This window comes from Lithobates pipiens, unplaced genomic scaffold, assembly GCF_037356315.1.
Source record: "Lithobates pipiens isolate NorthernLeopardFrog02 unplaced genomic scaffold, aLitPip1_a1.2 Scaffold_18, whole genome shotgun sequence".
Classification (NCBI taxonomy): Eukaryota; Metazoa; Chordata; class Amphibia; order Anura; family Ranidae; genus Lithobates; species Lithobates pipiens.
Window position 1 is genome coordinate 339,498,722 of NW_027507758.1, and position 13,733 is coordinate 339,512,454.

A 13,733-nucleotide genomic window follows, 5' to 3' on the forward strand; every position below is an offset into this window, starting at 1 on the left:
ATTCAAAATAGTAAAAATGACAATAAATGGCTTGGGATAAGTACTTTATTAAAAAATCTAAAAATAAAAATGTCCCACGAAGTCCAGTCATCTTCTTCTCTCGATCCACCAACGGACTGAAAAAAAAAAAAGCCACAACTGACCAGCCCCCATGGGTAGCTCCCGCCGTAATGACTGTCCTCACAGGTGACAGTTCTTTTATAGCTGAGGGCAGGGACGCACGGTGACGTTCCAGGGTGACTCCGCCCCCCTCTAAAGCACAGGGACTTCCCTGTGGCTTCCCCGTAGCATCAGATGGGGGAGGGATCACCCGTTTACATAACGGTCATAACGGCGGAAGCCTCCCATGGAGGCGGGTCGGTCATGGCTTTATTTTTTAATGGTCCATCAGCGGAGCGAGAGATGAATGGACTTCGTGGGACTATTTTTTTTTTTTAATAAAGGGCTTGTACCAAGCCGTGTATTGTCATTTTTACTATTTTGACACTTTTTTGTGAAATGGTAGGGGTACATTTGTATCCCGTTACCATTTCACATGGGGGGGAGTCTGGGATCTGGGGGTCTCCTTGTTAAAGGGAGCTTCCAAATTCCGATAAGCCCACTACCCGCAGACCCCCACAACCACCGGGAAAGGGTTGTGGGGATGAGGCCCTTGTCCCCATCAATATGGGGACAAGGTGCTTTGGGGGGCTACCCCAAAGCACCCTCCCCTGTTGAGGGCATGTGGCCTGGTACAGTTCAGGAGGGGGGCGCTCTCTCACCCCCCTCTTTTCCTGGGGCCTGTCAGGTTGCGTGTTCGGATAAGGGTCTGGTATGGATTTTTGGGGAGACCCCACGCCATTTTTTTTAAAGATTTTGGCACGGGGTTGCCCTTAATATCCATAACAGACCTGAAGAGCCTGGTATGGAATTTGAGGGGGACCCCCACACATTTTTTTTTATTATGGCATGGGGTTCCCCTTAAGCCCCTGAAGGGCCTGGTATGGAATTTGGAGGGACCCCCATGAAATTTTTTCTTTTAAATTTTGGTTCAGGGTTCCCCTTAATATTCAATCCAGACCCAAAGGGACTGGTAATGGATTGGGGGGATCCCATGCCGTTTTTTTCAATTACTTCTTTTATCTGTATTGCTGGGACCAACAATTCATTATAGCCTCAAGTACTTTTAAATTACTTTTTTTCCTTTCGAAATGTCATTTTGTGTAGGGACTGTTCTAAACACGGGAAACATGCGCCACTTTACAGGCATACTACTACAGGCACCCCCCAGGTACGAAATTTAAAGGAATATTTCACTTTTATTGTTTCACTTTATGCATTATTAAAATAACTGCTCCCGAAAAAACGGCCATTTTAAAACTTTTTTTTGCATTAATACATGTCCCCTGGAGCAGGACCCAGGTCTTCAAACACTTTTTATGACAATACCATATAAGCCTTTAAAATTAGCATTTTTGATTTCTCCCATAGACTTTTAAAGGGTGTTCTGCGGCTTTCGGATTTGCCACGAACACCCCAAATTGTTCGATATTCCGCGAACGCCCGATGTTTGAGTCAAATTTACATTTTCATCAAAATTAAGAAGACTTATAAAGGCTATATTCTGAGCCATTGTTTGAAGATTTACTTTACATAATTCAATCGTTTTATTGAAAATTCACACATTTTATTTAGTGAACATACTCAAATCCTTAAACAAATCCGTCCTAATGTTTATACACCCTAATGCCTGCTATGTTTTTTAGGCTTCCCATGGGCATTTAAGCATTTGAATGATATGCAAATTATGAAAAAATATTTTTTCTTACAAAATGCTAAAAGAGTTTTCTAGTAATATATTAATCCCGTTAAGACATCAGTACGCATATATGCGGTGGCAGGGCAGGTTGGTTTTTATGCCCAGCTGCCACATATATGTTGCTGTTTTGTTCTAGGATGGGCTCTATCAGTGCCAGGACTATAATTGAGCTGTCATGGACAGCTAATGGTCCTACTATCAATGATCAGGAGCTGCTGGAAAAGGCTACTGAAGGCATCATCACTGTTCAGCTAATCACAGTGCTGCATTATAATTCCTCCTATTGGCCTCAGGTATAGTGGCTCATTTAAAAACAAACTTTCGCCAACATAAAGAGGTTAATAGGTACTTATGCTTAGGATAATGCCCATACAGGTTTATAAATGTGCCATCAGTACCTATTTAACTACAAGGAGTACTGACCATTGGTAATATAGTGGATTTAGAAACAGTGTTAGCCAGCAATGATTCATGTTTATCACCGCCTTTTTGATACGCTCTATTTTCACTGCTCAGCTTTGCCCTTCCATAGTCTAACTCATGGCAGCAAAAGCCACTAGAAAGTCAGTTCATGTACAATCAGGTGAGCTAATACATTTTTTTCAGTCATTTGTCACGACCAGTGTTGAAATTGTCAGTAGCAGTGCAAACATGAGTCAGCCCCTCGATTTTGTTTTAACCTACCTTAGCTGTGAAATTTCCGCCAGGCATGAATGCTCGATTTTGGTCAATGAAGTTAATTTCATACTCAAAATTTGTTACCCATATAAAGGATGATGTTTCTACAACAATACCTATATGAAAAAAGGAAATATTATAGAAGCATAATCATACTTTCAAGGCAATTCATTCAATGAATTATTTCATTAAAATAAATAAATGTATATATTTATTCAGTTTACCTGAGACTTGATCTGTTACTGAAGCTGTTATATTTATTCCTTGCAGATTTACAGCCTTTTCTATTTCTGTGTATGGAAAACTGAAGCTTAAAGATCCTGAGATCTATATACAGGAATACAAAAAAAAAACTGAAATGTGACATTCCAAATTGTGGATCTTATTGAATAATGTAAACACTATGCCATTTTGTGTCCTCTATGAATAAAATGTTTTTTGCTGGTTATAGTATAGGGTTGGTGAAAAGGTATCATTTATAAACATCAAAAAAGGAATGTTGTATTACATATCTCAGCAATAAATAGATTATAGGTGATTGTGATATCCGAGTGCCTGAGCATTTCAGTTTGATCTCTCTAATCTCTAAATCTAAAAAATAATGTTATAACAAAAAAATAAAATAAAGGTTCCTGCCTTGGTTATTACAAACCGATACTAAGCCTGGAGGCTTCACTCTAACCTTGAACTTTTTCTTGTCTTTTCTTATTGACAACCTGTGATTATCAGCTTGAAGATTTTTCTGTGCTCACAAAACTGTTGTGTTATAGTTTTTTTTTTTGCCAGTTACAATTTTTAATTGGCCTGGGAAATCAACAGTTTGTGATCTTCAGCTTCCTCCATGGCATTCAGTGTTCTAGGAGAAAACTGTTAGCATCAGCATTGCAGGGGTCCACTGCTCACTGATTCTCTGGTCACTGGCCAGTATACCTGTTGTGACAGGCTGATATAATTTGGGTTTGATAGCATCTGTCTCATTTATTTTTTATCCTGTCATATTTAAAAAAAAAATCCCTACTGTTATTCATTGATATCCACTCTGGGAAATGTGGAAATAAAAACAAAAACAGGCATATTTGTAGTTTTTATATTTTAGTTTGCATGATACCTTTTGGCTTGTAGTGGGGTGTTATGTACTGCACATCTCATACTTTATATACTTAGGAAAAGGATCGGAATACTGACATTAATTTAACAAATAGAAAACCATGAACATACCTGATATGTTTCTTTAACGTCACTTACATCTTGACCATATGAAGGCTTCACTGTTATCGTTAAATTTCCTTTTAGTGGTTTAATAGAGTAATACCTGAATGCAAAATACAAACCAAGAATATGAAGAAACTGATCTTGTCACATCACTTAAAAAAATAAACCAAGCAGCTGTTTGTTTACCTCTAGGATAGTAAACTGTTTTATCTTGTAAAATAAAATTTTAGGTATGGGTACTAATTAGAAAATTGTTCCTAATATATTGGCTTAGTAAATTCTAAGAACCAAATAGCCAGTGTACCTAATTATTCTAACTGGAGCCTATGTATTTTACTGTGTCCGCTTCATTTGGTCCTTGTTTTAGCACAGTTTTTTTTGCCTCTGATCATTTGGCACATTGTATTCTCAAGCCAACATGTTTGTCGTTGTTATATTCTGACATTAATTTTAGTACGATAAATTATGCATATGATACTTTTAAAGGTTCACAATAAAATATTCTGATGACGGTGGTTAATACATGTAAGGATATTATTCAGTATATGAATTCCTTTTTTTATGTTACATGATTTTACGTTCATTTCTGCTGATCTGCAGGTAGAGGTGACAGTGACTGGGGTTGGGAAAAATGAAAACACTGCCAGGGGTTCTTCAATTCTATATAGCCCTACTGATCCCTGGCTACCAGCTTGCGCTTATAACTATGAATGGCCCTGGTATAACCACACATCCAACAACTTAAATGAAAGGGACAGAGAGAGAGAGAGATTGGCTTACTTTGCTGTAACAGTACCAGTCAGGTTGAGCATCTTGGAAACAACATAAACTTGTGGAGCATCCAGTGTTACAATAAATCTTGGTAAGTCTGCAAAAATATGAGATATCAGATACTAGTTATTAATGATCTATTTAGTTAGCACAATAAATAAGGATTTTACCATTGTATAACAATTTGTAACTCTACATTGCACTGCCTATATAATTTTTTTGTTTACCATGTGTACAGCGTAATGAAAATATTTTTTTGGCTCACATATATGCTGTGAGTGATGATGCAAAGAATAATCATTACATTACTAATACTGTTATGATTATGTTTCTATATAAAATAAAATAAAAATCTGGTAAGTTGTGTGGACATGGCCAGATTAGCAGTACTTATAGACCCAACATCCCATTGTATGGAAAACTGAGAGCAAAGATACAGGTCTTCTTAGGTGCATAGACAGATAATTAAACCAAGCATTTTTAAAAACAACAATATTTATTTAATCATAAAAAAAATTCAAAACATTTGTACAACCATATGTTGTCATCTACCAAATATGGAAAAAAAATCTTAATCACACTTATAATTCAACATGTTTCACCATTCCATCTTCTTCAGGAAAAAGCCTGGTGAACTTACTAGTGACTAATGGTGAAACATGTTGAATTATAAGCGAGATGAAAGAAAATGTTTGCCATATTTAATGGGTGACAACATATGGTTGTACAAATGTTTTGAATCTGTTTTCTGTGATCTTATAAAATAAAAAGACGATACTTCTTGGTTACCAGTCTAACATGGTTTAACCTAGAGTACTTATTTTAAATAGTCCCAGGTTGTTACACAAGAACACCCTAGCACCATATATAGTTTACCTAAGAAGAGACATTGGAAATAAAAGGAGATCTAAATAAAATAATACAAACCATAATCTTTGACAAAGAATGAAGTAGAGAACACATTGCTCTGCAAATGAGATAAAAAAAAAAAACAGAATTAAGCCACAAATATAACTGCTTAACTTAAACTCTCTTCAAAATAAAACATTGGGGCTGTATTGCCATAGGTAATGGTACCACTACTGGTATATTCTGTATGATTGCCAAGTAGCTAATGGACCGTTTACCTTCTTTTTTTAAGAAAAACAGTAGTTTCAGAAACATTAACACTTTTTATAAAGGCTTTTGTAGACAACCATTTATTTTAATCAGAACTGCTTTTGAAACCCATACAAAGTAATAGGGATTTAAAAGCAGTTGGAAGAAGCTCAGCAAGGGGAACAACAGTAAGCCACAAGTTTAAAAGGGATCTCAGAAATGTCTTAAATTCCTTAAAAGCATGTGAATTTTGGTATCCTGAATTCACCAAATTTTTAACTCTATGACTACACATGTATCTGAATATCATGTAAAAAATGTTTTGTTTACTGCATAGCCTTTATGTTTTTAAGCTTTCAAAAATGACCACTAGTGAGCATAGTAAGTAGGATGTTTCTGACGCATTGATATCAGTGAAGACTGATATTTATCTTTTTTGAAAAATTGCTGTGTAATGCAGCAATGTCAAGATCCTGAACAATTAAATCACTGCAAATTGTTAGTAAGCTATATAGATATGGCTATGAATCTATATTACAGTTGGATGATATTGCTAAAAAAAATTACAAAAAAAATCCCTTACTACTTTAGGATTCTTATTAATGTTCTCCTTTCCAAACACCATAAGTGTTTCTTGATTATTTTAACATTCGTGTTTATTGGGATTTTTCAGTTTAGTTGTATAGTGAATGAGATACAAGTGTCTACTTACATAAGATTTCGCTTGAATGGTCCAAATGCCCGAAATATAGGTGCTAGTCAGAGAGAAATCTGTAGACACAACTCCCAGGTCTGATTTCATATTTAACCATTGTTGCACAATATTGGTGTTGGGATCCTTTCATTATGTAAAGAAGAGCAAAAATCAATAAACCAAATGAATATACAGTATTTCTATGATGAAGTGTCTGCAGATTATATTTTTTACAAAGCTGCATGTGACAAACAAGTAACAATGCCTACCTTTATCTCAAGGTCCACATCTCCATTGTAGGGCTTCAAGTCACGATTTACAGAAATCACTCTAATATGGACAGTTTCTCCAGGACTGTACACATCTTTGTCAGTTTGTATAAACATGGACATCTTCTTTGTTAGAATCCTTATTTGATTTCGTTCAGTAAATACTAACGTACCCTTGACAAATCCATTCACATCCAGTAGATAATTATCTGAAGTAGAAGAATTTGCTGGAATCTGCAATACACAAATAAATATTGCACAATTTGAAATTTTGAGTTGGTCAAATATAGATCTTCTGTCACTGTGCTTTCCTTCATTAAAGTGGGGTTCCACCCAAAAGTAAAACTTCTGCTTTGACAGGTATCCTGTTGCCACTTCTGTGAGCCACAGCCACGGCTGTTGACATCACCGCTCGGCTCCTTCCTCCTTCCCCTGCCGCCAGGCCAGTAGGAGAGAGGAGCTGAGCCTCACGTCGGGTTCCCTACATGAAGCCGTAAGGCTACACTGCTGGGTTCCCTAATCGCAATGGCGGCAGCAGCACCCGACAGCTGATGGAAACTGCCAACATCGCTGGACTTCAGGACAGGTAAGTGTCCTATTATTAAAAGCCACCACCTGCAGTATGTGTAGCTTTTAGCTTTTATTTTTTCAGTGGTGGGCGGACCTCCACTTTAAGCTGGCCTGATATGAGTCCGTTTTTTTTCGTTCAGCAAGTGGGTTGAATGAAAAAAATTGACCCAATTTTCCCATCCACGCATTCAATGTGAATGTGGGAATCCTTCCCGCTGTATCATTGTATTCTGAGAGCGGGGAAGTCCCGCTATCAGAATGCAATGATCAGAGCTGCAGCTGGTTGGCTGCAAGCGCTGATTGAATGGAAATATTCCCGCAGGACCGTTAAGGATGAACAGTAATGGCCAAAGATAGATCGAAATTCAGCCAGTCCCTGCTGAATCGGCCAAATTTCAGTCCATGTATGGCCAGCATTACTATCCAGCACCTGTGATGAAAGGACTGCAGAGTCTTCTAATCTACTAGATTGGAGTGATAGTAAACTCTGATTTAAAAAAAAAGACAATTTTATTAAAGTATGTTTTAAAAAAAAGTAAATCTTTTTGCCCTCACCCTCCTCCAATTTTTTTTTTTTTTGCTACTGTGTTCTGACTTCCTGTTAGAGGTTGGCTAGGTTTGATCTCCATGGTCCCGCTGTATGTAAGATGTAACCAACCTCTTGCTTGCTCTTGAGATGGACTAGGGACTATGGGAGTTGTGATAAGCATAGAGCAGGGGCTATTTTCAGGCAGAATTGAGCATTTCTGGCCTCATAGTTTTCAGTGGAAACTAGCTTTTTTCCAGGCATTTTCTAGCCTATATTACCCTTACCTAGTGATTTCCGTTGGCTAAAACAAAAAGCCTGAAGCCTGAATACACATGTAAAAGGCCTGTAATACACTTCTAAAAATGCCTGTATACACTTCCAAAGACACTCAAAAAAGCTCAAATATAGACTCTTTAAAACCCTTATGCTCAGTTGTGAATGCAGCCTAAGACAGGAAGTGTGTTACCGGCCGGATCACCAGGGGAAATATAGATAAAGAAGCCTTAAAAAAGAAAACAAATGCAGCCACCAAATCTAAGGCTGCATTCACATTTCACAACTTTGAATTGCAGGTGGAATAGCTGCAATTCTGCCCACAATTCCAAATCACACTGCAACTGTTGCAAAAGGTAACACATGTGTTTAGATGCCATTCTTTTTTAATAGCATCTCAAACGTGGTGCAGTTTGTCGCAATCCGCAAACCACAATGCGTGAAGCTTGTTGTCCAAAACGGAGCAGGAGCTTTTTTTGGTGACAAGCTTCACGTGATGTGGCTTGTCGTGTTTGCCCTGAGATTCTGCCGCACAACAATCATGTCAAAACTGCACCATTAAAAATTAATGCACCTTTGGAATCTCAAAATACAGCCTAATATAATTTCTGCTTGTACTTTCTCAAGCTGTGCCTACATAGATGATTTTTATTCTCGCGATTGGCTGACAAAATTTGACTATACACAATAAAACAAGTTTTTTACAATCTCCTTTATATTTACCATCACCTACACAGTGTGAGAGACTATATTGGCTATAATTTGAAGAACATAGAAAATATAGTGGATATTTAACAGAGATGGAGCAATAAGATTGTAAATTGAGTGGCTAGCTGTAGAATGTGCGGATTGTTTTGCTCACATTACAAAACTCACCAGAAACTTTGTAATAAAAGGGCCTGCATGATTGGATATAATTTGGTTGGATATATTCAACTAGGTCCTCACATATTACATGGTTTTGGAAAATATAAAGTAGATACTACAAAGATTGAATGGTAAGATTGTACGGTGTATGGTGACCCCTAAAGATTGTCAACTGCTTAATTACAAAGTGATCTTCCATGGTTTATTAGCAGTTTATTTACTCTATATAAAAAGGAGTAACTAATGCGCGAACCCTCAATGAAACAGGAAAGGCCAATGAGTAGCTGACAACATAAAAAGTGTTCTCACAGGGAATGAAGTAAGGTAAAGGGTAATGTGGCGCCACATTACCCTTTACCTTAATTTACTCTATAGATTTGAATAGGCAATTGCTCATTCTTGAGACTGTTGGATGATTTTCCCAAATTGAAGTATACACCTGCAAGCTTAATCCTATAAAAGTCATACAAAATACCCTGCAATAGCACTAAAAAGAGGTAACAGAACTAATTTAATAAGGAGTTGAGAATGTTCACACACATTAATAGTGACAATTATCTTCAATAATCTATAGGCATATCCCACTTTTAAGTACACAATGGAGTTTATTTACTAAAGCTAGAAAGTGCAAAATCAGGCTCACTTCTGAAAAGAAACCAATGAGCTTCCAGGTTTTATTACCAAAGCTTAATTGAACAAGTTGAGGTTAGAAGCTCATTGGTTTCTATGCAGAAGTGAGCCTGATTTTGCACTTTCTAGCTTTAGTAAATAAATCCCATTGTGCACTTAAAAGTGGGGCATGCCTGTAATTGGATTAGAAAATTGAAGGGAATCTTTTTTTTTTGTGTGTGAACATTCTCACCACCTTTAGTAAATCAGCCTCTTTATGTCTATAAAACATTTAAAGTCTATATTATCATTGTAGCCCTAAGCCTTAATGTTACAATTTATTGTAAAGCCCTGTACACAACTTGTTATCATTTTATAACTCTAAACCCTTGTACACACGGTCGGACATTCCGACAACCAAATCCGTCGGATTTTGGCCGAAACTGTTGCATACACACAGTCGGACAAAGTTGTCAGAAAATCTGATCGTACTTAACGTGATGACGTTGTTTCATTAGGACGGGACTACGTTCAGGCTAGTAGCCAATAGCTTTGGTCTAGGAATTTGATCTGAGCATGCGTGGCACTTGGTCCAATCGGAATTCTCTACACATGATCGGACAAAGTCCGATCGGATCCTGTTGTCGGAAAATTTTATAGCCCAGCTGGAAAACTTGGTCCGTCGGATACTCCGACGGAAACAGTCCGATGGAACCCACACACTGTCGGATTATCCGACAACGCGGTCCTATCGGACATTGTCCATCGGAATGTCCGACCATGTGTACAAGGCTAACAAACACCTTAACAACCTAAATTACATTTTTTATTCAGGCAATAATCCTCTCATGTTACTAACATGGTATGGAATTTGGTACTTACTGCTGGAATAGAGAGTAGGTCAATAGAGTCTGAAAAGAAAAAGAAAAACTGGCATCAGTGACTTTGGCTGGCCATACATTATACAATTTACCAAAACCATATAATATGAGGTCAAACTTAAACACTTCCAAATGGTATGCTATCAGACAGGTGCTTGCACTATAAAAAGATTGTATAATGTATGGCAAGCTCTAAAACTTCAGTTTTGGCTTTACACAGGCTTAATCGATAAGTTAGTGCAAAGTGCAATCACTATATCCATATATTCAATATATTGTGTAGTAACCTGTATAATCCAATCGCATTTCTGATAACTGCAGTCACATGAACAAAAAAGATAAAAACTTATTTTATTATTATTCTATTATTATATCTAATTGAGTAAGCCTGATGACTTTGGACCCAGCATTAGATTTACCTGTCTGCTACAATTACATTTTTTAAGGGCCCATTCACGCTATGTGCAGTGTTTCTCTACATTCCATAGCTGATTGTGTGTAAATGTGCACAAATGCTCCTCTCATCCACAACTATTAGTTCAGAAGAAACATGTCTTTAAAGAAAATGACTGTGCAGAAAAACATGCTTAAAATATTACAGAAACGCTCATAAAAAAGAATCTAAACACATAAAAATTGTAAAAGCACATAAACTGCAGTCACGTTTTTATATCCGTTGTAGTATGAATGGGCCCTAAAGAAACATATTTTCTATAAAAGGTATTCCAACTCACCATTACTGATAATCTTGTATGCTTGGACAAAAACATTAGAACCAATCGCTATTCCTGCAGTCACATTTATTTCAGAGTCTTTGTCTCCAAACACGTGAACAGCAAGGGTTGTATTCACACCAGGAATAACATACTGAGGTGCAGTAATGTAATACGATGTCCTGCAAAACAAAATGGATTTCGATTTATGTATTACTAACAAATATATTACAAGCATTTTGAATTTTAAATTGTACAATGCCTTTCCATTTAGATTTCAAAATTACCTACTTCTGTATTTCATTTTTTTTTCTTAGTTCAAAGTGCAAAGCTAACCTACAGAGTGTACAGGTAATTGTACAAATAAATCACATAGTTATTACTTACTCTGCATTACAGGCGAGTAGATACAGCGACAAAAGGAAAATGTGGCTCAAGATCTGAGGCCTTAGGTTGAACATCCTGCTCTTTCCACTAAAATGGCCAAGTCTGAAATGAAATGTGCTACAGAATGATGCACTCTTAAATCCTAGAACCTTTTATATATCCTTGGTGGGAAGTCTAAACTGGGGGCAGTACAGTACCACGCTTCCTGCAAACAATTAACACAAGGACAGGGTCCCCAAGCTTTGTTGCCTAGATTTCCTGGAAGTTCTTTCAGCCAAGTTTCTAGTAAAACTTGTCTTCTCTATGAGTGTTTTTTTTCTTTCCAAATCCAAAACAATGTTAGCCTCCAAAAGTGATTTAAAAATGTAAATTTAGAGCGTGTTAGATCAAGTAGACTAGTGTGTTAGACCAGGCACTTTTTTTGGCACCGGGTGGAAGTTTTTGGGTGTGTTTTGCATGCCACAGGCTTTTCAAAATAAAAAAAGTGTGTTAGACCAGGTTGTAACAAACAGGTTACTTAGGACCAACTCTAGGCATAAACTATCAATGGGAAGGGAAGGGGAGTGGGTAGCTTGAATCTTTGAATCTCATAGCAGCTTATTAGTAGGGATAAGTGATTTCAGCAAAATAGATTTTAAAGATTTTGTTTTTGCAAAGGAACATGAAAGGTTTCTTCAAGCAAATGTCACTTATGCAGTCCAAATGGTTACATTTGAGGATAATAAGGACAAAATATTGGAAAAGTATCCTTTGTGTTTTATTCCAATATACTGTATTTGTGTTGTTATTTGACTTTTTTCAAAAGAAAGTTATTATATACAGTATCTCACAAAAGTGACAACACTGAAGAAATGACACTTTGCTACAATGGAAAGTAATGAGTGTACAGCTTGTATAACAGTGTAAATTTTCTGTCCCTTCAAAATAACTCAACACACAGTGTGTGATGCGTCCGCTATAATGTCACAGTCATGATAAAAATCGCAGATCACCGCCATTACTAATAAAAAAAAAATAATAATAAAAATGCCATAAATCTATCTCCCATTTTTTAGACACTATAACTTTTACACAAACCAATAAATATACGCTTCTTGCGATTTTTTTTACAAAAAATATGTAGAAGAATACATATCGGCATAAACTGATAAAAAAAAAAAAAAATTATATATTTTTGGGGGATATTAATTATAGCAAAAAGTAAAAAATATAGTTTTTTTTTCAAAATTGTCACTCTTTTTTTGTTTATAACGCAAAAAATAAAAACCGCAGAGGTGATCAAATACCACCAATAAAAAGCTCTATTGGTGGGAAAAATAAAAACTTAAATTTTTTTGGGTGCAACGTCGCATGACCACACAATTGTCAGTTAAATCAATGCACTGCCGTATCACAAAATGTCCTCTGGTCAGGAACAGAGTAAATCCTTCCGGGGCTGAAGTGGTTAATATGAAGCAGGTAGCAGGTGCACTCAGTGGGACTTAGAAGCAGGAATTTCCCATGTGTCTTTTTGTTTTTTTTATGTCAACATTTCAGCAGGGCGCAATCCAACTTTCTGAAGATAAATTCAATAGTGACACACACAGGTTTAAATTCTTCTACCATCCCCCAAGGATGATATCACTAAAATTAAATAAGTGCATAAAAAAATCATTAAAAAAAAAATTCAAAAAGCAATTAGAACTAATCACATAGCTATGTAACTATAAATTATTAAAGGTCACAATATTGTGAAAATAAACAAAGAAGGAAATGGCAGAAGCAAAATGGTGGCAAGCAAACGGTAAAAATTGCAAGAAAAAAAGTACAGTGTGGCAATATACAAGTAAGCAAATCTGTGAAAGAGATCATCACCTGTCTTACTTCTATGTTTGTGGACTCTGGTTCTGTGACTGGCCGGAGCCACAATCACGTCACTCCTGTGCATGCCGCCAGTCATGGCAAAGGGCTCAGAAGGAACGGTACGGGTGGCTGTTCCTTTAGAGTGCATGCACCAGTGATGTCATTGCATGTACAGTAAATATCTCTAAAACTGTGCACATTTAGGAGATCTTTACACTCCCTATAGGTTAGATATATTATAGGCTAACCTATAGGTAAATGTCAGCATGTGAGTTTTTTCTATAGTTAAAAGTCAGTGATGGAAGTTTATTTCCACTTTAACATACTGTTCGGTCCACAGCATTATCCGGAGGCCTGCATGGGATGGTATAAAGGGCAGATTTCCTTAGTCGGCTCTTCTCTTTCTTTTGACAGGTTGCTTTTGGAGAAATCTCCCCCAGCAACAAGCTGCCAAATGGAACATTTTTGCAGTTTGGTTTTTGCACCCTACGCTCGCCTATAAAAGCCACAGTGCACCTCATGATGAAGCTGCCTGAAGAGGA

General features: G+C 36.9%; 1 protein-coding gene across 1 annotated transcript in view; it reads right to left on the bottom strand.

Annotated features, from left to right (window-relative positions):
- The window catches only part of LOC143986712 (CD109 antigen-like), a 101,260-nt gene that overhangs the window by 28,131 nt on the left and 59,396 nt on the right, over positions 1 to 13,733 (bottom strand). Inside the window, 9 exon segments of the mRNA XM_077485115.1 lie at positions 2,483 to 2,592; positions 2,701 to 2,803; positions 3,695 to 3,788; positions 4,469 to 4,556; positions 5,387 to 5,426; positions 6,270 to 6,395; positions 6,521 to 6,754; positions 9,128 to 9,246; positions 10,984 to 11,144. Of these exon segments, the coding sequence (XP_077341241.1) occupies positions 2,483 to 2,592; positions 2,701 to 2,803; positions 3,695 to 3,788; positions 4,469 to 4,556; positions 5,387 to 5,426; positions 6,270 to 6,395; positions 6,521 to 6,754; positions 9,128 to 9,246; positions 10,984 to 11,144 (1,075 nt within the window).